A 22075-nucleotide genomic window follows, 5' to 3' on the forward strand; every position below is an offset into this window, starting at 1 on the left:
ATCATTTAGCCTACAATGATTTATTTAATTTCCCTCGGGATCAATTTTGAATGTTGAATTTGTACAATCTTGGGAAACAAAAATATATATATTTAATGAAGTTGATAGTTATTGTCCATAAACTGGCCATGTTATTGTTTTGGTTTTCTTTTGATGTTTTTTTTTTTTGTTTGTTTTTTTTTAACTGTCCTTTCAAACGGTAAATATACATATCACCACTTTTCCACTTATGAGAAATGATTGTCACATGGATGTCATCGCTACTTCCATAACTATCCCTCATGTTGCCGTCATGGCCCAGGTACGTCATGCCTCGTGTGACCGGTACCGGATGCGGGCCGGTGGGGAGGAGGGACCGAGAACTGGGTGGCCGCAGCAGGTCGCCTCTCCTCGGGCTGCAGCTGCTTCCTGGATTCTCCTCCCGCTGCTCGGCTGCAGATGCGAAGGCAGAAGAATTAGGAGCTGAAAGTCCGGAAACATGAGGAAGATAAGATAAGATAAGATAAATGCTGCAGACATGGGCAGAGGGAGTCAACACGTGGTGGTCTGTTCTGGTTCTGTTCGGTTCTGGTTCTGGTTTGTGTTCTGGTTCTGTTCTGGTTCTGTTCGGTTCTGGTTCTGGTTAACTTTGGTTAGTTCTGTTTTTCCTTTTTTTAAATTCTGTGGGTTTAATCTTCACTTCTTGTTAGAAATATTTCAGCTCTATGGTCTCTAAGTGTTTCCGGTCCAAATCTCTCCTGTTGTTATTGATCGGATCGATAATCTCATCACGGTTGAAATGATCTAATGTGATCATCTGATGGTTTAAATCCATTTTGAAATGACTGAATGAACTCTGGAGCTGGAGGCTTTGCACACGGCGCCATCTTGGTCAGGTCCCGCCTCTCCGCCCTTCCTTAGATCAGAACAACAAACCGAACCAAAACAACCCGATCTGTCTGCAGGTTCTGGAAGTTTCCTGAAAATGTGTCCTCTCTGGGTTTTCCTCTCCTTCCTCCTGTCTGCAGTTTATTCAGAAACTCTCGGTAAGCTGCGTGTCGGGGAGGATCGGCCCGTTTTAATGACTGTTAATAATGTGAACATGCATAAATAGACCGATGTTGCATCGTGCAAAATGTAAACAGTTTAATATGCATCTTATTCGAATAAAAAGTTGAACCTGTAGTTTTAATTTCCTGATCGATTCTTTGTGGATTTACTGTGCAAGAGGAAATGAAAGCAGGTCAAAGAGCCTTTAGAAGAACGTTCATGTTCAAACCTGCTCATTGAGACTGTTTTTAATTTGCAGCTAAATATTTGAACTTGTTTTGTCTCTGCGGTTCTGGACCCGCCCCGTTCAGAACTTCCTGCTGCTGTTTCCTCTCACCTCCTCTGACTGCATGTGAATTTCCCCAACATGTTTGTTGTTTATGTGTCATATTAGTTTTGCAATAATCTCAGATCATGACATCATTTCATCACAGCTGATGCGCAACATTTGTGAAATACTCAGTTTTTTTCTAATATGATGAAGAAACGGTAAAGTTAAAGATATAAACTTACAGTTAATGTGTGTGTGTGTATATATAATACACACACACACACACATCAGCAGAACTGATTAAACCCAACAGGAATTAATTTTTCATCATGTTTGTAGAATCACTTCCTTGTTTTCAAAACATAATTATGTTTTTTTTTCCTTTTGATGTTTTGAGTTTTATCCTCTTACTAAATGTTCTTTCTTTAAATCTGTTGGTGCATTTGTTATAAATTATTCACTTATGCATCTATGGTGGTATAAACACTCAAACAAAAATTATTAATAATAATAATAATAGATAATCCTGCAACATTAGAAGCATTCTGCAGACCGGCGGTTCATCTGTCCCATAAAAAGAGTTTTTATTTCTCTGAAATGAAACTTGTGGTTCTGCTCTGGGTTTCCAGTTATCAGTTATCTCAGGTTTTGGATCAGCAGCTGCTCAGGTCGCGTCCAATCAGACCTGGTTCTGTTTTCTGGCTCTTCCAGGTCAGCAGCAGGTGAAAGTGAAGCTGGGACAGAACGTCTCTCTGGAGTGTCTCGGACCGTCGGATGAAGACGTTCTGCTCTTCACCTGGACCAAAGTCGGTCTGGACTCGGATCACGTGTTTTTCTACCGTAACGGTCGCTCATACGAGTCGTACCAACACGAGTCCTTGAGAGGACGAGTGGACCTGAGGAGCTCCCTGAAGGACGGAGACTTCTCTGTGGTTCTGCACAACGTCAGCAAGAGGGATGAAGGGACGTATCACTGTGTGATCATCACCCAGAGGTCAGGAGGTCATGATGGAAACCGTCACTCGTTTGTCAACCTGACGGTCTCAGGTGAGTTTCCAGCTGTGGATCCATCAGGTCAGACGGTGAAGACCGCCTAGATTCAGATTCAGATTCAGATTCTAAATCCTTCCAGATGCTGATGTTACTCACAGTTTTATGGTTAAAACAGTAACTGTGTGTCCTCTGGTCTGTCTGTCTGTCTGTCTCTCTTCCTTCGGGAGCCGAAGGATCAGGTGATCAACGTCTGTCTGGTTTCTGATCTGCAGGAAGTGATGAGGAGCAACACCAGGATGAAGACCAGACTGGGAGAACTGGAGAACTGAGCCATGAAAACGATTCACTTCCATTTGTTCTCGTTGTTGGATCTGTGCTGCTTCTTCTCATCTTGATTATTATTATTGGTTGTTTTCTCAGGAGATCTGCAGTTTTGTCAAAGTTCAGGTTGGGATCAGAGCAACAACCTAAAGATGAGCAGCAGGTGATTTGATTCTTCTCAGCCTGAATGTAGAAAAGCTGCAGTGATGATTTTTATTAAACACATTCCTGATCACAAGCGCAACTTAGTGACACGTTTAGCTTTAGGTAAATAACTCACATGATTTACCAACTTACAGTTGTGGTCAAAAGTTTACATACACTTGTAAAAAACATAATGTCATGGCTGTCTTGAGTTTCCAATAAGTTCTACAACTCTTATTTTTCTGTGATAGAGTGATCGGAACACATACCTGTTTGTCACAAAAAACAGTCATAAAGTTTGGTTCTTTCATAAATTTATTATGGGTCTGCTGAAAATGTCACCAAATCTGCTGGGTCAAAAATATACATACAGCAACATTAGTATTTGGTTGCATGTCCCTTGGCCATTTTCACGGCAACTAGGCGCTTTTGGTAGCCATCCACAAGCTCCTGGCAAGCTTCAGGTCGAATGTTTGACCACTCTTCTTGACAGAATTGGTGCAGTTCAGCTAAATGTGATGGTTTTCTTGCATGAACCTGTTTCTTTAGCACTGTCCACATGTTCTCAATGGGGTTTAAGTCAGGACTTTGGGAAGGTCATTCTAAAACCTTAATTCTAGCCTGGTTTAGCCATTCCTTTACCACTTTTGATGTGTGTTTTGGGTCATTGTCCTTTTGGAACACCCAACTGCGCCCAAGACCCAACCTTCGGGCTGATGGTTTTAAGTTTTCCTGCAGAATTTGGAGGTAATCCTCCTTCTTCATTATCCCATTTACTTTCTGCAAAGAACCAGTTCCACTGGCAGCAAAACAGCCCCAGAGCATAATACTACCACCACCATGCTTGACAGTAGGCATGGTGTTCCTGGGATTAAAGGCCTCACCTTTTCTCCTCCAAACATATTGCTGGGTGTTGTGGCCAAACAGCTCAATTTTTGTTTCGTCTGACCACAGAACTTTCCTCCAGAAGGTTTTATCTTTGTCCATGTGATCAGCAGCAAACTTCAGCCGAGTCTTAAGGTGCCTTTTCTGTAGCAAGGGCTTCTTTCTTGCACGGCAGCCTCTCAGTCCATGGCGATGTAAAACACGCTTGACTGTGGAGACTGACACCTGTGTTCCATCAGCTTCCAAATCCTTGCAGACCTGCTTTTTGGTGATTCTTGGTCGACTCTTGACCATCCTGACCAATCTCCAATGTGGAATATAATGATTCTGCAGACCAAATAAAGCATTAAATCATTTTTCATGTGTTTATTTGTGTTAATGAAACTGAAGCTCTAACAAATGTTTTTATTCCTGTTTTATCTTTTAATGTTATAAGTCACAGGAAGTGGTTAAATCACTTCCTGTTGGTCATTTTTACCAACTGGATCAGAAACTGCTTCATGTTTTCATCTCATCTGAAACACAAAATGATTTAGTTTTACATCAAATAAATTATGATTCCATCAGCAGTTTTCAGGAGTCGATGTTTGGTGTCGATTTCTGCAGGATTATGGAAACATGAAATATGAAAACATAGAAACATGAAAACATGAAGCATAAAAACATGAAAACATGAAATATGAAAACATAAAAACATCCAGAAACATCTAAACGGATCAAAATGGTTCAATAAAACATCTGCAGCTCAGTTCTGCCTCCCAGAGCAGCAAAGTTCCTCTTATTGATGAAATATTGGATCAATAATTAATAATCGACCAGCTGGTGTTGCCCAAACGTCTGAATGATGACCAGAGGAAGCAGTGATGAAGTGACCCGGTCAGCAGGAGGTCAGTGATTGTTTCTTCTTGTTTTCATCATATTTAATATTAATGTCCAACTTTTACATTTTTAATTTTCTACAAACTTCCACGTTTCTTTAAAGCTGTTTTTAACAGTCATTTATTTATTATGCCATAAATTTACTGCAGCCTGTTATTCTCCCTTTTTGTTTCCATATTTTTATCTTCATAATGAATCCTCCTCTTGTCTGTCAGTTTGTGTGAATTTCCAATCATTTCCATTAAAGGTTATTAATATTCTGTCATAAATCATCTAAAGAAACATTTAAAGTTTTTTCCACAATTTAATATTTTATTTCAGAGAAAATAAAACCAGTTGATGTTTGTTGGAGCTTCTGACACCTGGATGATTTTTAATGAACCCAAACATTTATGAATTAAACAAATCAAAATCACAGAAACTCATATGAATGTTATTAACTAATTAATGTCTTCATTAATAAAACCATCTGTTTCTAAACACACGAATGTAATAAATTTCTGTTCAGCTGAAATGATCCAGACTGATTTTAGGTTTTACTTTCTTTAAAAGTGAAACTAAAATGAAACGTTAATCTGAGCTCAACGAGTTTCAGCTCCACTGTTTATATCTGAGACATAAATCTGTCCGTGATCAGAGGACGGGATGTGACCCAGTCAGGCGGTTCTGGTGCCGGTTCATAACGGCTGAGCTCAACGCTCAGAGAAACTAAATGAATCATGAACTCATTTAATCTGTTGATTCAATTCTGAGTCAAAATGTGAAGCAAACAGAAAAACATGAAGAGAAAAACGAAACAAACCTTCAATTTGATTTTAGTAAATAAAATATATAAAAACATTTTCACATATTGTAGTTTTAATTAAAGTAAAATGACTCTAATGTAGTGATTTTAGTTTACAGAACATTTTAAAAGTAGAAATCTTAATTTACATTACAAGCTGTAAAAATAGAGCAAACCTGTTTAAACCCACATGAGCTGAACACACACACACACACACACACAGACACACACACACACACACACACAGACACACACACACACACACACACACGCAGACACACACAGACACACACAGACACACACACACACACACAGACACACACACACACACACACACACAGACACACACACAGACACACACACACACACACACACACACACACGCAGACACACACACACACACACAGACACACACACACACACACACACTGTTTACACTGAACATTTACATAAATACACTCTGATCTCAACTAGAGGAAACTGGAGATTCACAAATCAGATAAAACTGCAAAACAAAAGTTTTAAACAGCAACGTTTCTGAAAAACCTTTTGAACTAAAGATGATTTTCTTGTTCTCAGTTTCATACGACTTCTGTTGTCTGATGTGATCTTTTCTTTTTTCTCCTGTACAGATAAAAACCAACAACAACAACAGCAGAAACACAAAGCATGAAAACTCCAACAAGGACAAAAACGTTTGGACCTGCTGCTCCGTCTGTGACGACGCTCTGGACGTTTCCAGCTTCGTTTCCTGCTTCATTTCCTGCTTCGTTTCCTGTTTCGTTTCCTGCTTCGTTTCCTGTGTCGTTTCCTGCGTCGTTTCCTGCTTCGTTTCCTGCAGATCGGATCGGATCAGTTTCCTGCCAGCTGAAGAGGAACCACTGTGACCTGAACGTACCTGAACGCAGCGCGACCTTCAGCCTGCTGACCTGAAGGTGTTCCTTGGCCTCGGACCCAGAGCTGCTCATCAGAACCCGACACCGGAACGTCCCCCTGTCCTCCACGGAGACGTTCTTCAGGACCAGAGAGACGTCCCCGCTGCCGGCGCCGGACCGGTTCTTCAGCGCCACTCGGCCTCTGAAGGACTCGTGCTGGTACTTGTCGTACGGCCGGCCGTTGCGGTAGAAGAAGACGTATTCGTTGGCCGGCAGGTCGTCTTTGGTCCACTCCACCACGGTGGCCGCCGCGGCGCCGGGAGTCTGGCACTGCAGGTCAGCGTCTCCCCCTGGTGTCACCGTCACTGGACCGGACCGCAGAACCAAACATTAGTTACTACAGCGACTCATACTGCTGAGGGACAATATGGGACACTGATATATTGTATTATATTATATTATATTATATTATATTATATTATATTATATTATATTATATTATATTACATTATATTATATTATATTACATTATATTATATTACATTATATTATATTATATTATATTATATTATATTATATTATATGCAGTGCTAGAATGATGAAGAAGCTCTGTCAGGTCTTCATTTAGTTTATTGAAATATGTATTAACCAGTTTTAATTTTTAAACAAACTAAACTATTTTATTATAAGAAAACTCCAGGTGGAGTTTCAGGATGTGAAGATATAAAATAATATTAATTATAATAGAACAGGTGAGACTGATGTCAGGTTGATTTCTGTCAACGTTTCAATATTTTGTCATTATTTCCACACTATAAGGTTATTGGTTAGGAGACAATAAGAAAAGAGTTTGAGGTTTAAAAATAAATGAGTGAAAGTTTTGCTATCAGAAACAATTTAAACAGTAAATAGAGTTGAGATGTATAATAATGTTTCCATCTGAATATTGTTAAGTTGTTTAAATTCTCATTCTGTTTGATAAAATCATATGATTTTATCTTTAGTTAATTCATATTCTGATGCTGTACATCACTGCAGTGTCTGTTGTGAATCCATGAATCCATGAATCCATGAATCCATGCAGGAGCATCAGGCTGCAGAGGCAGAAACACAATCAGTGGATATTTTAGTTTAATGTTTGTGGCTGAAAATGACAGGAGAGAAAAACATTTAGTGTTTTTATGGCTCATGGTTGGTAAGTTACTGAATGCAGAGAGACGGAGTTAGTAGTTAGTAGTTAGTAGTTATTAGTTATCAGTGAGGAGCTAAATGTCTGTTAGACTTTATTTATTTTGTAGATCAAACTGTTGAACTGTTTGTTCAAGAACAAAACTTATTTAGATTTTATTTTTGCTGGTCAAACTGCTGGATTGAGTTTAAAACTGCTGAGTCTTATTTTATGAGCTGTTTTTTTTATTTAAACTTTTAGAAAAAGGCAGAACCTGTTCAGTTACCAGGCAACTTACATTAATGCATTTTGACCAATGAAACAAAAGAATCTGCTGGCCTGTTTGTGCAGCAGAGGATTTATCTGGCTGAGATAAAGTTTAGTGTTCAGTCCTGGAATAACAGTCATTTTGCTACATGGATTCATAACTTTAATCTGATTATTGGATTATAAATAGTAACGTGTTAGAATACTTGTTACTGAAACAAGAGGCCAGATAAGAGCAACGAGTTAATGACGTGGTGATGGAACGAATGTTGGACGTTTCTGCTCGAGTTATTTCCTGATCCGTCAGGTTTCTGTCCACAGACAGACGGACAGAGAGAGAGACTGACTGACTGACAGACAGACAGGCAGACAGAGAGACAGAGAGAGAGACAGACAGACAGACAGAGAGAGAGACAGACAGACAGACAGACAGACTGACAGACAGAGAGACAGACAGACAGGCAGACAGGCAGACAGAGAGACAGAGAGAGAGAGACAGACAGACAGACAGAGAGAGAGACAGACAGACAGACAGACAGACAGGCAGACAGGCAGACAGAGAGACAGAGAGAGAGAGACAGACAGACAGACAGAGAGAGAGACAGACAGACAGACAGACAGACAGACTGACAGACAGACAGACAGACAGACAGACAGACAGACAGACAGACAGACAGACTGACAGAGAGAGAGACAGAGAGAGAGACAGAGAGAGAGACAGAGAGAGAGAGACAGACAGACAGACAGACTGACAGAGAGACAGAGAGACAGACAGAGAGAGAGACAGAGAGAGAGACTGACTGACTCCCTTCCTCCCTCCCTACCTAGCTACTTACTTACTTACTGAGCCCCTGCTGGTTAAAGCAGCAGAACCAACCAGCTCCAGAACCAACCAGCTCCAGCCTGCTCTGCTCTGCTTGGTTGATCATTTTTTAGATTTGAAGTAAAACTTTAAAACGAAGCTAAGATTATGTTTCTGTACTAAAAGATGAATAATAAATAAAACATTAGACGTCCTGCTAACATCTGTTCAGAAGTTCAGACTGTTTATCATGAAGATCCGTCAGATATTCAAACCAGACTCTCACCAACATAAAGCAAACTTCATGTTTCTGAACATAAAACCTACAAACTTCATGTTTCTGAACATAAAACCTACAAACTTCATGTTTCTGAACATAAAACCTACAAACTTCATGTTTCTGAACATAAAACCTACAAACTTCATGTTTCTGAACATAAAACCTACAAACTTCATGTTTCTGAACATAAAACCTACAAACTTCATGTTTCTGAACATAAAACCTACAAACTTCATGTTTCTGAACATAAAACCTACAAACTTCATGTTTCTGAACATAAAACCTACAAACTTCATGTTTCTGAACATAAAACCTACAAACTTCATGTTTCTGAACATAAAACCTACAAACTTCATGTTTCTGAACATAAAACCTACAAACTCACCGTCAGCAGCAGAAACCTGCAGGAAACAGGCGACGAAAAGCAACACGATCATTTCTGCAGCAGAAAAACATTTAGTTACTGCAGAGAATCAGCTGCACGATCATCCAGAGAAACTGAAACTGAAGAAACGGAGTAAACAAGATACCAGATGGCGCCTTCCGCCCCCTGGTGGACAAACAGAGGAGCAACAACCTCCAGTTATTCTGCTGTTCTTCAAAAATTGATCATAAAGTTTCTGTCAGGTTGAATAAATCAGGACTTTTTATAAATCAAACAAACTGGAACTAAACGAGAAACTGAAGATGAAACCGATACAGTGAGACTTTTATTCATCATTTTCTGTTTCATTCTTTTTATCATCTTTAACCTTCTGATTAAAAGATTCATGGATTTATTTACTGATGGATAAAAACACACAAAAGGAAATAAATGTAAAAAAGTTAATTCAGCTGATGAACCGGAACGGAAACAAGGAGGAAAATCCTGAACCTAATCAACCAAAATGAACGCAACACCTGGTATGGCAAGACATTAACAACAATAATACTGGACCCAGAAACGAGATGCAGTAACCTGTTGGCACCAGCAGGGGGAGCTGAACACACACCGTCCTGCCTCCATCTTTCCCTCCAATATTTACTGTCTAATAATCATAAAAGATCCGCATTTAGTTTCAGTTTCTACCTTCATTCATCTTAATCTTTATTCTGTATTTTGATGTATGTGATTCAAACTCCAGAAGTTTGTGACATGAATGAGGATCATCAATAAGTCCTGAGAATGGCTGAGCCGTTGATGAGGTTAGCAGTGCTAACGTTGCTAACGTTGCTAACTGTCTGGTTTTTCTGACAGGCTGAGCTGAAGAAGTGAGGCTCAGATCTGCTTCCTGTTAAAGTTTTGTAACCACAGGACAGAGGAAGGGGAGGGTTCACCTCGATGGAAATGCAAACTTCATCTAGATTTCACAGAAACTGAGAGAAACGATGAGAGGAGCATCATGGCTGATCTGTGAGTTTAATCCGATTTAACCTGCAGGTTGACCTTCATTAAATCAGCTGTTTACCAGACAAACTGAAAAATATGACAGGATGAGAAATTCACTCATTTTTATTTAGCATTTCATATTTCTTTCTGTTTGTCTGGAAACCAGAGAGAAGCAGCCAGTCAGCCTGCTGGTGAAGATTTGAACTTTTTCTAAACTTCTAGATCAGCTGAACAACTCCAGGTCTGGAGGGCCTAAAAGTTTCCTGCAACCTTTAAATGTGTCTCTACTTCAACACACCTGAGTCACACAATGAGGTCATCAGCAGAACCTGACGGCACCAGGAGGAGATTCAGCTGTTGGATTCAGGTGTGTTGGACCAGGGAGACGTTTAAGAGCTGCAGGACACCGGACCTCCAGGACCAGAACAGCCCACCGCTGGTCTAGAAACTCGTATCAAGCTGCGTTTATGAACTTTCAGTAAATATGATTAACATTTAGTATTTCTGCTGCTTGATGAGGAAGTAAGTGGTTAGAGCCTCCCGGTTGGTCTCTGCATGTTGGTTCTGTCTGGTTCTGTTTGGTCCCACCGAGCAAAACACAGTTAACTGCTCTCCTTACACGGTTCTTCAATATGTGTGTGTGTGTGTGTGTGTGTGTGTGTGTGTGTGTGTGTGTGTGTGTGTGACCCATCCAGATATACATTCATCTCTTCCAGTGACTCTAAGAGACAGAAACTAAAATCAGACTCAGATTATTTACCACCAGTAACTGAAACATTCAACTTTTTCTCTTCGTTCTCACTGAAGGAAAATGCGACAAAAATCCGATTTTTTTCACGGCGGTCTGATCGGCCCGATTCCGATCTTTTGAACCTCTAAACATCGGATCAGTTCTGCCTCCACATGTGGAACCAAACCGTATCGTCTGCAGTCTGAAGGCTTTTATAAGACTTTAATTTTTGTAATAATTCTGCAGCAGAAGAATCCAGACGGTAAAAAACGACTGAAAAGTTTTTCACACACAAATCTGACTGCGTCACATTTCATTAGCAGAAAAAATCCGATTTGAGCTTCTAGAATGAAACTCTGCTGTAAAACTCTGGAGGGCCTCCGAACCATCACCCTAATATTTATCTGATCCGACTCAAAGCTGGACTGCAGGATGTAACACTGACCCTGCAGGACAGTGAACGTCTCACTCATGTCTAATGCTGAACGTTTCGTCTCTGTTCTTTTCTTTATTCTCTCTTTAAGATGTTTCTTGTTATTGTTTTTGACTTTTTATAAATTTTATTGATCCTTTCAGTGCTGACATCAGAACTTCTCTGGGCATCAAGCCGAGGTGAGTAAATTCACCACAGATCTAGAATCTCAGATGTCACAGTCAGTAAATCGCTCTTCAGTTAAACACTGTTATCCTGTTTACTGCCCCCTGCTGGACATGGAGGAATGGTTCAATAATAATGTAACGTTTTTACATCTTGTTTGTGTTAAATCTAAAGTTTTACATGTTTTATTTTCTGGACCAGAACAGATCGAAGAGTTTTCAATCTGAAACATGAAATAAATCCAAACTCTGGCTCGTTCTGACATCAACGCCTTTAACAGCTTGAGGAATTCAATAAAGTGTAAAATAATTCATAAAATATCTGTTTTCATGTTCATTTAAATCTCCACCAAAAATATTCCACAAACAAACACAAACATCTGGTTAACAGATCGATTTGAAACCAACTTTCTGAAGTAAATAATTAATCAACTGTTCTTTATGTCCAGCAGGGGGCGCTGTGTGTAGTGACGTCTCAGTTAGTGGAAGCTAAAACATGACACTCCTGGTTTGTGACGTTAAATAAATGTTTTAATGTATTTTTCTGAATTTCCAGTCCTCCCAGTTCCTCTGACTGTGATTCCCAGCAGATCTCAGTTCTTTGAATATGAATCAGTGACTCTGATCTGTGAGGATGAAAACGGATCTGATGGATGGACTGTGAGGAGAAACACAAGCAGAGACACCAGAGCTGAGTGTGAGGACTGGGGTCAACCAGCGAACTCTTCATGTACTTTAACTGGTCTCGTCCCATTAGACACTGGTCTGTACTGGTGTGAGTCCATGTCTGGATCCTCCAGCAGCAGCAGCAGCATCCAGCTCTCTGTCTCTGGTAAGATCAGACTGTGGAGTTAGTGTTGCTGAAGCTGTGTGGAAATGGATGAAATGCTGTAGTTTGTCTCTGTGTTGAGGTGGATCAGTGATCCTGCAGAGTCCTGTCCTCCCTGTGATGGAGGGAGATGACGTCACTCTGAGCTGCAGAGCAAAGAATCCAACCCACAACCTCCCAGCTGCTTTCTATAAAGATGGCTCCTTCATTGGTGATGGACCATCAGGTCACATGACCCTCCTCCATGTTTCCAGCTCTGATGAAGGCCTCTATAAATGTAATGTCAAAGGTCATGGAGAGTCTCCATCCAGCAGGATCTCTGTCAAAGGTCAGAGGTCAGCAGCTTCTCTGTCTGCTTCAACCTTCATCAGGAGACAAGAAATAAATTATTACCTTTGATTCATTTCAGAGAGAATCTCCTCCACTCCTCCTCCACCTTCCTCCTCTCCTCTTCCTCTCTCCACGGTCCTCTCTCTCTCCTCTCTCGGTTTTCTGCTTTTCTTCCTGTTCCTGGTTCTGCTGACTCGGCGCCTCTGCAGGAAGCCAGCAGGTAACTCTTCATCAGGTTTCTTCCTCCAGCAGCTTCCTGAACTCCTCCTCTGTTTATCCGCTTTGTGTCTTACTGCCGGTTTACGTAATGTGGCTTTTATTTTTAGTGGCAGAGTCGGGGGGGCTTCAGGCTTCATCAGCAGCTTTTGGCTCAATATTATGTTTGTGGTCAAAGTGTGAGAGAAGCTGTGGAGTTTGTTCTGTTTCCTGTCTTCTGGGCTCTACTTTCGGTTTTCACCTCAGCGACACAAACATGATTTAACGCCTGAAGCTTCTGATCTCATCATGTTTGGTTAGAAATTATTTTATTGAGGTTTTGATGTTTAAACTGTTAAATCAGCAAAAGAACCAGAATCAGCTGAAGTGATTTTAGATTTTCAGTGGCAATGAGCTGCTCTAGATTTTATTCAGTGGTCTAAACAAAGCACACGACATCTTCAGAGTTTTATTGGTAAAGAAACTGCAACATTTTCCTTCTGCTTCACCGCTAGCTGCTAGCTGTTGCTGATTTCTCCTTCCTCTAATCTGCAGCCAGAGACGCTGCAGCTCTTCATTTATCCATGAGGAGAGCAGCAAACAGGAAGGTTTGCATCAGGATGCTAATGCTAACGTAGCGATAGCTGCTCAGAAACAGGATGTTTCAATCAGAGGATGTCTGACTAAAATCAACCTGAGGTTGGAGCTGAAACAGAAATGTGTTTGTGTTTAAGGCTGAGGCTGTAGATGGAGCAGCTCTGTTACTTTATTCTGATCTTCATTTATTGCTTCACTTCTTACATTTTGGGAAATTTATTCTTTCTGCTTTTAGTTGCTGTGCAGCATTTTTCCTTTTACCCAGTGGTGGGAACTGCTAACTAAAACGTTAGCTAAGCTAACCACAAAGCTCTAACCATAAACATTAGTTCTGCTAGCAGGCTAAGGCTAAAGTGCTAACTTCAACCACGTTGATAAACATCGTTTCATTTAGCATGTCGCCCTCTACTGGATGAAACGTGTCATGGCGCCCCGCTCTTCCTGAACTGAAACTGTTCAGGTTTCAGCTCTGATTGATGAAGAACATCAGGAGATTTCAAACTGTTTCGCAATGCATTCTGGGAACAGGATAAACATCTTTTGCTGCAGGTGAAAAAGGTAAGGAGAGGAAATGAAACTGCTGCGTTAACAGACTTCCTCCACTTCAAAATAAGAGCATGAATATAAACGTCCAACCACCTGAAGAACCAAACCAGAGGAAATTAGCGTTTCAGAATTTATCCGTAAGAATTAATTTAGGTGAAGCTAAGTGCGCTAAATGTTTCCTGCATTAACAAAAATGCTAACATGCTAAATGAATAATTTGCTCACCTTTTAGCAGATTAGCAAAGTGTTCCCACCACTGTTCTCACCCTTTTTACCTTTGAGTAGTTGTTTATAATGTGTTGCCATAGCAACAAGGAGGATTGTTCCTATAAAACTGGGATCAGCTGATTAGCTTTTCAAAAACTCCAATAACATTTTAACTACTAACTGAAATCCAGAGGAGTTTAGATGGAGCTTCATGGATGTTAGCTAGGATTATCAGAGCTAGCTAACAGCTGACGCAGGTCATGAATATCATCTCTGCGGCCTGGGCGTTGAGCTGTTAGCATGAGGCAGTCATGCTAATATGCTAACAGTCAGATTCTTCCAGCTGTGGGAAACAATTTCACTGAATATTCATAATTAACTCCTGATCGATTATTAAGTTGAATCGGTCAGAATAGCTTGAGCTAAGCTAAGCTAGCTGCTGTAACGTCTGATAACCTTCGTCATGTTTTACGTTTTATTTCATTTTCTCTCAACCTGTTTGGTTTGCAGGCAGAAACTCAGCAGCTGTTTATTCACCGACAGCAGAAGCTCCAGACAGAACCGGGTCAGTCACTGCTGCAGGTCAGTTCCTGGGTCAGAACCACTGATCTGAAACCAGCTGACACCAGAATACAGAATCAATAACTAATTGATCATCTGATCTGACTGGATCTGATCAGAACCAGAACCAAATGATGTTTCATTTATTTAGCAGCAGTAACTGTTGTTTATTTTACAATATTTATATTCAGTGACATAAAAACTTGATAAAATCTCACATTTAGATGGAGAAATGAATAAATTTAAATTCTTTAAATCAGTGAATGTTTGTTAATTAAATAACTTGGAGAAACAGTTCAGGTTCACAAACACTCAGAAGATTTGATCAAACAGTTTGATTATTTAAAATATTCATCATGTTTTATTCTCTGTATTTTTTCTCCTAAACTGTTTAGACTCAGCAGCTGATTATTCATCGACACCAGAAGCTCCAGACACAACAGGTACTGGAACATTCAGACCAGGTTGATCCAGATCATGTTAAATCCAGATCAGATTAAATCCAGATCAGTTTAATCCAGACCAGGTTGATCCAGATCATGTTAATCCAGACCAGGTTGATCCAGATCATGTTAAATCCAGATCAGATTAAATCCAGATCAGTTTAATCCAGACCAGGTTGATCCAGACCAGGTTAATCCAGACCAGGTTGATCCAGACCAGGTTGATCCAGATCATGTTAATCCAGACCAGGTTGATCCAGATCATGTTAAATCCAGATCAGATTAAATCCAGATCAGTTTAATCCAGACCAGGTTGATCCAGACCAGGTTAATCCAGACCAGGTTGATCCAGACCAGGTTGATCCAGATCAGGTTAATCCAGATCAGTTTAATCCGGATCAGATTGAATCTAGATCAGTTTAATCCAGATCCGGTTCAGTGTTTCTGGGTTTGACCTCAGATCCGGTGGTTTTTCTCTCATCTTGTGAACGGTGGCAGCATCATGCAGAGGAACTTTGAGTTTCATCCTGATGGTCCAGAACCTCTGATGGTTCTGAAAATCTGATCGTCCAGAACCTCTGATGGTTTCCACCAGAACCAGCAGCTCTTCAGTTCCTGTCACTTCTAGAAACACAGATCTATGTTCCGCTCGGCGTCTGGAAGCGTTTCAGTGACGGACTCTGTTCTGCTGCAGAACCCGGTCCAGAACCGGTTTACTCATCGGTGAGGAGAGAGAGAGACGTGACGTACGGGCCGGTCAGCATCAGGACCAGGAGAGGTGAGGCTGCTGGTCCGGGTGACCTTTGACCTCTCGTCCTTACCGCATCAGAATCTGATTTTAATTATTTATGAAACGCAGTGAAATGTTTACAAACACAAATCCTGATTTTCTTGCTCAGAATCAAATCAATTTTGTTCCAATTTGCCTAAAAAATTATAGTTTTTTTTAAAGGAAAATCTGAAAAACATTTTAAAGTTTGGATCTGAAATAATTAACATTTTATTTCATTATTGTTATGGAAAACAGTTTTACGTCTCGCTGCAGATGTTTGCAGCTGCGTTGCCATGGTAACAGGTGAAGACGTGAGAGCAGCTCCTGATTGGTCAGATGTTGGTCAACCCAGTTGATCCCATTAAACCTCTGAACGATAAACCAGTCTGACAGACTGGAGACGGGACGTCGTCTCCATGGAAACGGTTCCTAACCCGGGTTCTGTTTCCCTCCAGAACCAGCGGCGGTACCAGAACAACACGTGGTTTACTCCCTGCTGAAGTGGAGAGTGACCCAACCGGACCCGGCCGACCCGTCCAGCTGCTGACCTGACCTCTGACCTCTGACCTCTGGACAGCTGCGGTCCGAACCCAGAGCCCGACCAGAACCAGCCGGTTCTGTTGATCTGGGTTCTGTCCTGCTGACTCATCATTTAAATTCATTATAACCTGAAAAAATGTTAATATTTATACAGAGAAAATATTTATGTTACCAAACCAGAGATTTTAGTAAAATTCAGTTTTTATTTTTTTTCATGACTTTGTTTATTCTTCAGGTTGTTGCAGGAATTTAACGTTGATTATAAAAGTTTAAAGCTGATTATAAAAGTTTAGAGCTGATTATAAAAGTTTAGAGCTGATTATAAAAGTTTAGAGCTGATTATAAATGTTTAAAGCTGATCTAGGAAGATCTTTGTGTCACATCTACTTTATGAAGTTCTAGTTGAATCAGAAAAATCGGCTTTGATTATTTATTGATGCAGAGAAAATCAGCAAACTGAAGAGAGACGAAGAGGAGCCAGACGAACCCCTGGAAAGACACAAAACATCTGGATTCCTGCCCCTCCACTGGGCAGCAGGGCAACAGGGAGGGGCAATAAATCCTGTTGGGGTAAAAAAGAGAGGGAAAGAAATGAATAAAAGATTTTTATTGATGTTTTGCTTCATGAAGATTTCATGTTTGGAAAATCTGGATGTTTTTTTTGTTGATGCTTCTTGTGATGTCAGCACCTCCAGGGCGGCCATCTTGTTTTACTGCCTCTGTTTGGACTTCATGACAGAATTAGAGGCTGATTGTTTACATGATTAAATAATCATTGCATTAATTAAGTCATAATGAATACAGTCGTAATATTAGAAGGATGAAATATTCATTTTGTGAGAACTCCAACACAATAAATCCAAACTTTCTGTTCAATAAAATGACTTTCTTTCTCATAATTTTAATAATTAATTGAGGTAAAATTATTGAAACTTAATTTTATGTCTATATTCTGATAAGTAGAGACAAACCCTTCCAGCCTGGCCATGATGGAACCAAAAGATACTTTTTGAAAATGTTTTCTGTCATTTGCAATTTCTTATTTTAGAAAAGAAAGAAAAATTAAAACAGGATCTGGTGTCAGGTTTCATTTTTATGGCGTATCGTCCAGCTTCCCCCACGTCTTCAAACTCACTATAGTTCAATCATTTGAACTATAACAGATTGTTGCCTCAGTAACAGGAACCCTGATTGGTCCCAGGCTGCAGGTATTGGACCTCTGGTGCCGTCGGCTCCATGTGGGAAGATCCTGCCGCCTCAGCATCAGCCCTGCTGAGGTTCCCTGGTTCAGTTGCACCAGGAGCTGCGTTGTTGCTGCCGCTGGGCGACGGGAGTCCAGCAGTCGGTCTGTGGAAAACCGTTTCCTTCAGGAACATTAAAGTCTGAAGCTGCAGGTCGACGTCCTGCAGCACAACGTGTCCTGTCTCCTGTCTCCTGTCTCCTGTCCTGTCTCCTGTCTCCTGTCCTGTCTCCTGTCTCCTGTCCTGTCTCCTGTCTCCTGTCTCCTGTCTCCTGTCCTGTCTCCTGTCTCCTGTCTCCTGTCCTGTCTCCTGTCTCCTGTCCTGTCTCCTGTCCTGTGGCAGGAGACAGGATCATGTTTCTGAACCGTCTTAGCTCTAAAACGGGTTTTATTTAGCAGATGAATTTAAATAAATAGCATTTAACTTTAGCACATAGTGTTTTATAGTGTTAACAAATAAACGTACAAAAGTTGGTTCCAGTCTCACATCTAGTAAATATTCATGACTTAGTTAATAAGAAGAATTATGTTTTATGTGTTGCCAACACTTTTCTACTGTGGGCTGAAAAATATCAGTTAACATCAGTTTCCACAGACTGGCACCGAGTTCAGGGGCCAGCAGGGCCGCTGCCAGGAATCTGGGGCCCCATGACAAAAAATTAAATTGGCCCCCAGCAGCTGCTGTTACAGTTTCCTGAGTTTATCTGAACCATCAAAAGTGTCACAATTTTAAAGCCTTTGGTCCAATACTGATAACTACCCTAATATTTACATATTTACTGCTCATCAGTTTTACATTCTGCACACAGTTTGTAAATAAGTTGATTAATTTTTCCACCAACATATAACTTTTCCAGTTTGCCTTTGTTTTTGTCTTGCTATATGTGCCATATTCTACCCAATGTTGTCTTTTCATCCAACTATTTAGAAACTGTTATTACTTTTACAAATTAAAAGTCATAATTTGTAAAAGTTATTACATATTTAGTCCAGAGGATTCTAACTTATACTTATTTATCAACCCAGAACAGAGATTAGAAAAACCTTTGAATCCAAAATAATTACTATTTAGACTCTTTTCTTCCAACCCAGAGATGAAATTAGACCAGAAGAAACTTATAAATAATTTTCTACATAAGAGAATCTAGTTTATCTAATTTATCTAGTTTAGATCAACATTATTAGCTTTTTCTTCTTTTGCTCTTTACTTTGGTTTTATTTGTGTTTCCGTTTCCTGTAAAGCATTTTGTTTTGTCTTGTTGTTAAAAATGTGTTATATAAATAAAATTAGTTTTACTCAAAACTAAAATTGAGATATTTTGAATTTACTTTCTGACTAGTCATAATTTAAATGTAGATAATTCAGTAATTTATTGTATATGTATATGACGTCATTTAGACTAATAATTAGAGATATTTTAAATTACTAAAACGTTTAGTCATAAAACAATTTGAGATATCTGGACTCTGTCCGAATTTATGTTAAAACGGCTTGCCATAGTTATTGCGGTTCTGCTCCGTTCAGCCGCTCCAGTCCTGGTTCTGATCCAAGTCCAGGGTTCGGCCATGAGGTCGGCTCCAGGGGACCTGGAGAGGTTTGTCCCGCCTTCCAGACCCGGACCGGTTCTGGTACCAATCAATCAAACAACCAATAAATCAATCAATCAGTCAAATAGACCAACGAGTTCTGATGATGTAACTCACCAGAACCGGTTCAGGTTCTTCTTAAACTCAGTTGCACATTTCTCTAGACTGAAGTAGTTTTTTCGTAACTACATGATAGTTTTGACTAAATTTTGTTATTAATGTTTAGACTTTTATTTTATTTTTATATTTGTGAGAATTTGCTGTAATTCTTCTGCTGCTGCACAGAAAGACAAAACTTAAACATGTAAAGATAAAAAAGGAAAATAAAAATGCATTTCTGTGTTTTTACTGTTTTTACTGAATTTCTAAAAATCGCCTCTTTCATTTTTTTTATCATTTAAATCTAAAAAGCGACCAATGACTTCTGCACAAATGTCTCCCTTAGAGAAATATTTAATGTTCTGAAATCATCTGCGGTGCTATATTTAAATATTTATATATTTTATATATTTTATATGTTCATGATCAATAGATGAATTATTCCCTTTAACTAAACCGGAAGTTGCCGTTCCTACTTTCCTCAGTCGCCACCAGGTGGCGCCATGTCCTCTCCATGTTGCATTGATGACGTCATTTTGTCTTCCTGTTGCCTGCGCTCTGATTGGCTCAGTTTCTGTGTTTATTATGGATCCATGGTTTTTATTTTCCCAAAGCGCGGCTGCTGGTCACGTGACTGGCTGTGTGCGCTCTGATTGGTCCATTCCTCAGGTGTCTGACTCACCTGCAGCGTCACTGATGTTTGATTTATGACACATTTATGAAAGTTTTCATGTTTCCAAACTAAATTCTGAACTGTCTGTTTGGACTGAAATGTTTTATTGATTTCATATTTTATTTTATTTTATTATTATTTAATTCCTAAAGATTTTCAAAATTATTTACAATTATTTTGTATTAATGTGTTTTATATTATAAATTACACAGATTTTTAAAATTTTGGTCATTTTTATGCTTATTTTAATATTTTTTGTTTATTATTTATATTTTATTTCAGTTTTTTCAGTTAATTTTTTTACCTCCATTTTGTTTCATTTCATTTTGTAATATTCAGTTAATAATGTATTTATGTTTTATTTCTATTTATTCATATTTTTCATTATTTCTATTTTTATTTTTTATTTTATTTTTTAAAATCTCTTAATTTTGATTCTGCATCATTTATTCATTATTACTTTGTTTTATTTTTATTTTTGTTTTTGAATTTGTACTGTATTAATTTTGATCCTTTAATTGGATGTTTGATGATACATTTTTATTAGTTAAATTATATTAATTTACTGAAGTTCTGCAGTGAAAACATAATTCATCTCTTTTACAGATTCTCTGTTTTGTTTTGTTGTTTTTGTCTCATTAATGTTTCATATCAACCAAAACCAACCAGAGGATCATAAACAGCAGCTTCTGAGTTATTTGATCCATTTATTGAGATTAAAATAACAGTTTGATTTGGTGAACTGGGTGAACTGGGAATCTCCCAGTCCCTGCTGAGTCTTGCTGGTTTCCAGTCTAGTTGTTTACTCTTCATGGTTTCTGGGTACATTTTTAAATATGAACTGTTATGTAACTTTATTTGTTTCCATGTTGAACAACTGAAGGAATGAATCACTTAATGAACGTCGTTCCGCCCAGTCCGGTTCTTGTGAACCGGTTCTTTCCCCTCAGGCTGCTGGAGACCTGCTGCTGTTGTTGTTATTATTATTATTATTATTATTATTATTATTATTATTAATTATTATTATGTTTATTGTTTATTATTATTATTGTTTAGTATTATTATTTATTATTATTATTATTATTATTATTATTATTATTGATATTTTTATTGTGGCCTCCAGCGCCAACCTGAGGTTATCTATGACGTCACCAGTGCACACCCCTCGCCGCTCTGAGGAACCGAACTGGATCAGGAAGAACCGGACAGAAACCCGGAGTTCCCAGGAATCGGAGCTCCGCGGCTCCACGCCCGACCAGAACACGCCCCTTCCACGGAACCACTTCACTTCGGGATCCGAACCGACACCCAGAGGGCTGCGAGCGCTGCTGCTGATCGGACCGGACCGGGACTGATGGCCGGACCGGACCGGAACCGGACCGGTACCTGGATGAAGGAGCTGCAGGCGGAACCCGCTGCGTGGCTGGAGGGTGAGAAAATCTAGATAGAAACAGTCTGCACTTCTAGGATTATTATCTATGTTCAGATCCTAGAGCAAATATTTATCTGCAGATTCAATTTAGAGATTCACTGTGGAGGATTATTATTATTATTATTATTATTATTATTATTATTTTGTGCATTTATTCAAACTTTCAGAAAGAAACAACATAATAATAAACTTTACAACAGAATTAAAATGTTTCCATTCAATATTAAAGCTCAAAAGAAATCATGTTAAGTTGAAAGTAACTTTATTTTAAAGCATGTTTAGGTTAAAGGTCAAAGTGCAAACATATGGGAGCTAATAACAGCAGCAATTAATATAAAACACATCAAAACATATTTTGATAAAACATATTTAACAAATAAAATGCTTAAGTTAAACATAAAATGGCTTAGAAATTAAAATGTTTTATTAAACTTATGAAGTCATGCTCAACAACAGGGACATGGAATGGGAAATAAAAGAAAAGAACTATGGCTTGGAGTAACGTATCTGGATGAAGTCTGATTTTCCCGGACAATTACCTTTCTCTCAACTACTGAATGTTTTTGAATTGACATTGTAATATACATATAATATATGACTGTACCCTGGGTATTGGGGGGCGGGGGGTGG

At 39.2% G+C, this 22075-nt stretch overlaps 4 protein-coding genes across 8 annotated transcripts in view; 3 read left to right on the forward strand and 1 right to left on the reverse strand.

Moving 5' to 3' along the window:
• Window positions 1–341: 341 nt before the first annotated feature.
• LOC114140636 (putative butyrophilin subfamily 2 member A3) lies at window positions 342–2858 on the forward strand. Of its 2 annotated transcripts, none has more exons than XM_028010754.1 (3): window positions 342–1025; window positions 2012–2347; window positions 2521–2858. In XM_028010754.1, the coding sequence occupies exons 1-3, from the start codon at window positions 965–967 to the stop codon at window positions 2556–2558; spliced, it is 435 nt and encodes a 144-aa protein (XP_027866555.1). In that variant the 5' UTR covers window positions 342–964; the 3' UTR covers window positions 2559–2858. The 2 variants fall into 2 exon arrangements, with proteins under 2 accessions (XP_027866555.1, XP_027866554.1); XM_028010753.1 differs by having other exon boundaries at window positions 349–1025; window positions 2566–2858.
• A 2838-nt stretch (window positions 2859–5696) lies between these two features.
• LOC114140634 (butyrophilin subfamily 2 member A1-like) lies at window positions 5697–9225 on the reverse strand. 2 transcript variants are annotated; one of them, XM_028010751.1, is made up of 3 exons: window positions 9084–9225; window positions 6205–6546; window positions 5697–6129 (listed from the first exon to the last, which is right to left on the reverse strand). In XM_028010751.1, the coding sequence occupies exons 1-3, from the start codon at window positions 9133–9135 to the stop codon at window positions 5888–5890; spliced, it is 636 nt and encodes a 211-aa protein (XP_027866552.1). In that variant the 5' UTR covers window positions 9136–9225; the 3' UTR covers window positions 5697–5887. The 2 variants fall into 2 exon arrangements, with proteins under 2 accessions (XP_027866552.1, XP_027866551.1); XM_028010750.1 differs by having other exon boundaries at window positions 5700–6141.
• A 748-nt stretch (window positions 9226–9973) lies between these two features.
• Window positions 9974–17029, forward strand: LOC114140605 (high affinity immunoglobulin gamma Fc receptor I-like). Of its 3 annotated transcripts, none has more exons than XM_028010699.1 (9): window positions 9974–10091; window positions 11374–11409; window positions 11951–12226; window positions 12306–12551; window positions 12633–12773; window positions 14609–14680; window positions 15055–15102; window positions 15797–15880; window positions 16330–17029. In XM_028010699.1, exons 1-9 carry the CDS (start codon window positions 10067–10069, stop codon window positions 16419–16421), a joined length of 1020 nt encoding a protein of 339 aa, XP_027866500.1. In that variant the 5' UTR covers window positions 9974–10066; the 3' UTR covers window positions 16422–17029. The 3 variants fall into 3 exon arrangements, with proteins under 3 accessions (XP_027866500.1, XP_027866502.1, XP_027866501.1); XM_028010700.1 differs by lacking the exon at window positions 9974–10091 and adding an exon at window positions 10574–10589; XM_028010701.1 differs by lacking the exons at window positions 15055–15102; window positions 15797–15880; window positions 16330–17029 and having other exon boundaries at window positions 9978–10091; window positions 12306–12558; window positions 14609–14726.
• A 4188-nt stretch (window positions 17030–21217) lies between these two features.
• Window positions 21218–22075, forward strand: part of LOC114140593 (cysteinyl leukotriene receptor 2-like) — a 13118-nt gene continuing 12260 nt past the window's right edge. The window contains exon 1 of the mRNA XM_028010679.1: window positions 21218–21443. Within this exon, the coding sequence (XP_027866480.1) occupies window positions 21368–21443 (76 nt within the window). The 5' untranslated portion in view covers window positions 21218–21367. The remainder of the gene's footprint in view (window positions 21444–22075) is intronic.

Source organism: Xiphophorus couchianus, chromosome 24 (assembly GCF_001444195.1).
Source record: "Xiphophorus couchianus chromosome 24, X_couchianus-1.0, whole genome shotgun sequence".
NCBI lineage: Eukaryota > Metazoa > Chordata > Actinopteri > Cyprinodontiformes > Poeciliidae > Xiphophorus > Xiphophorus couchianus.

What these genes read in the sequence shown, in the direction of transcription:
- LOC114140636 (XM_028010753.1), top strand. Translation starts at nt 965, where the DNA reads ATGTGTCCTCTCTGGGTTTTCCTCTCCTTCCTCCTGTCTGCAGTTTAT. An exon ending in AGTTTATTCAGAAACTCTCG is followed by an intron (nt 1,026 to 2,011) that starts GTAAGCTGCGTG and finishes TGGCTCTTCCAG; the next exon opens with GTCAGCAGCAGGTGAAAGTG. An exon ending in TGTCAACCTGACGGTCTCAG is followed by an intron (nt 2,348 to 2,565) that starts GTGAGTTTCCAG and finishes TCTGATCTGCAG; the next exon opens with GAAGTGATGAGGAGCAACAC.
- LOC114140634 (XM_028010750.1), bottom strand. Translation starts at nt 9,135, where the DNA reads ATGATCGTGTTGCTTTTCGTCGCCTGTTTCCTGCAGGTTTCTGCTGCT. An exon ending in GCAGGTTTCTGCTGCTGACG is followed by an intron (nt 6,547 to 9,083) that starts GTGAGTTTGTAG and finishes GGTCCGGTCCAG; the next exon opens with TGACGGTGACACCAGGGGGA. An exon ending in GAAGGTCGCGCTGCGTTCAG is followed by an intron (nt 6,142 to 6,204) that starts GTACGTTCAGGT and finishes TCCGATCTGCAG; the next exon opens with GAAACGAAGCAGGAAACGAC.
- LOC114140605 (XM_028010699.1), top strand. Translation starts at nt 10,067, where the DNA reads ATGAGAGGAGCATCATGGCTGATCT. An exon ending in CATCCAGCTCTCTGTCTCTG is followed by an intron (nt 12,227 to 12,305) that starts GTAAGATCAGAC and finishes CTCTGTGTTGAG; the next exon opens with GTGGATCAGTGATCCTGCAG. An exon ending in CGGGTCAGTCACTGCTGCAG is followed by an intron (nt 14,681 to 15,054) that starts GTCAGTTCCTGG and finishes TAAACTGTTTAG; the next exon opens with ACTCAGCAGCTGATTATTCA.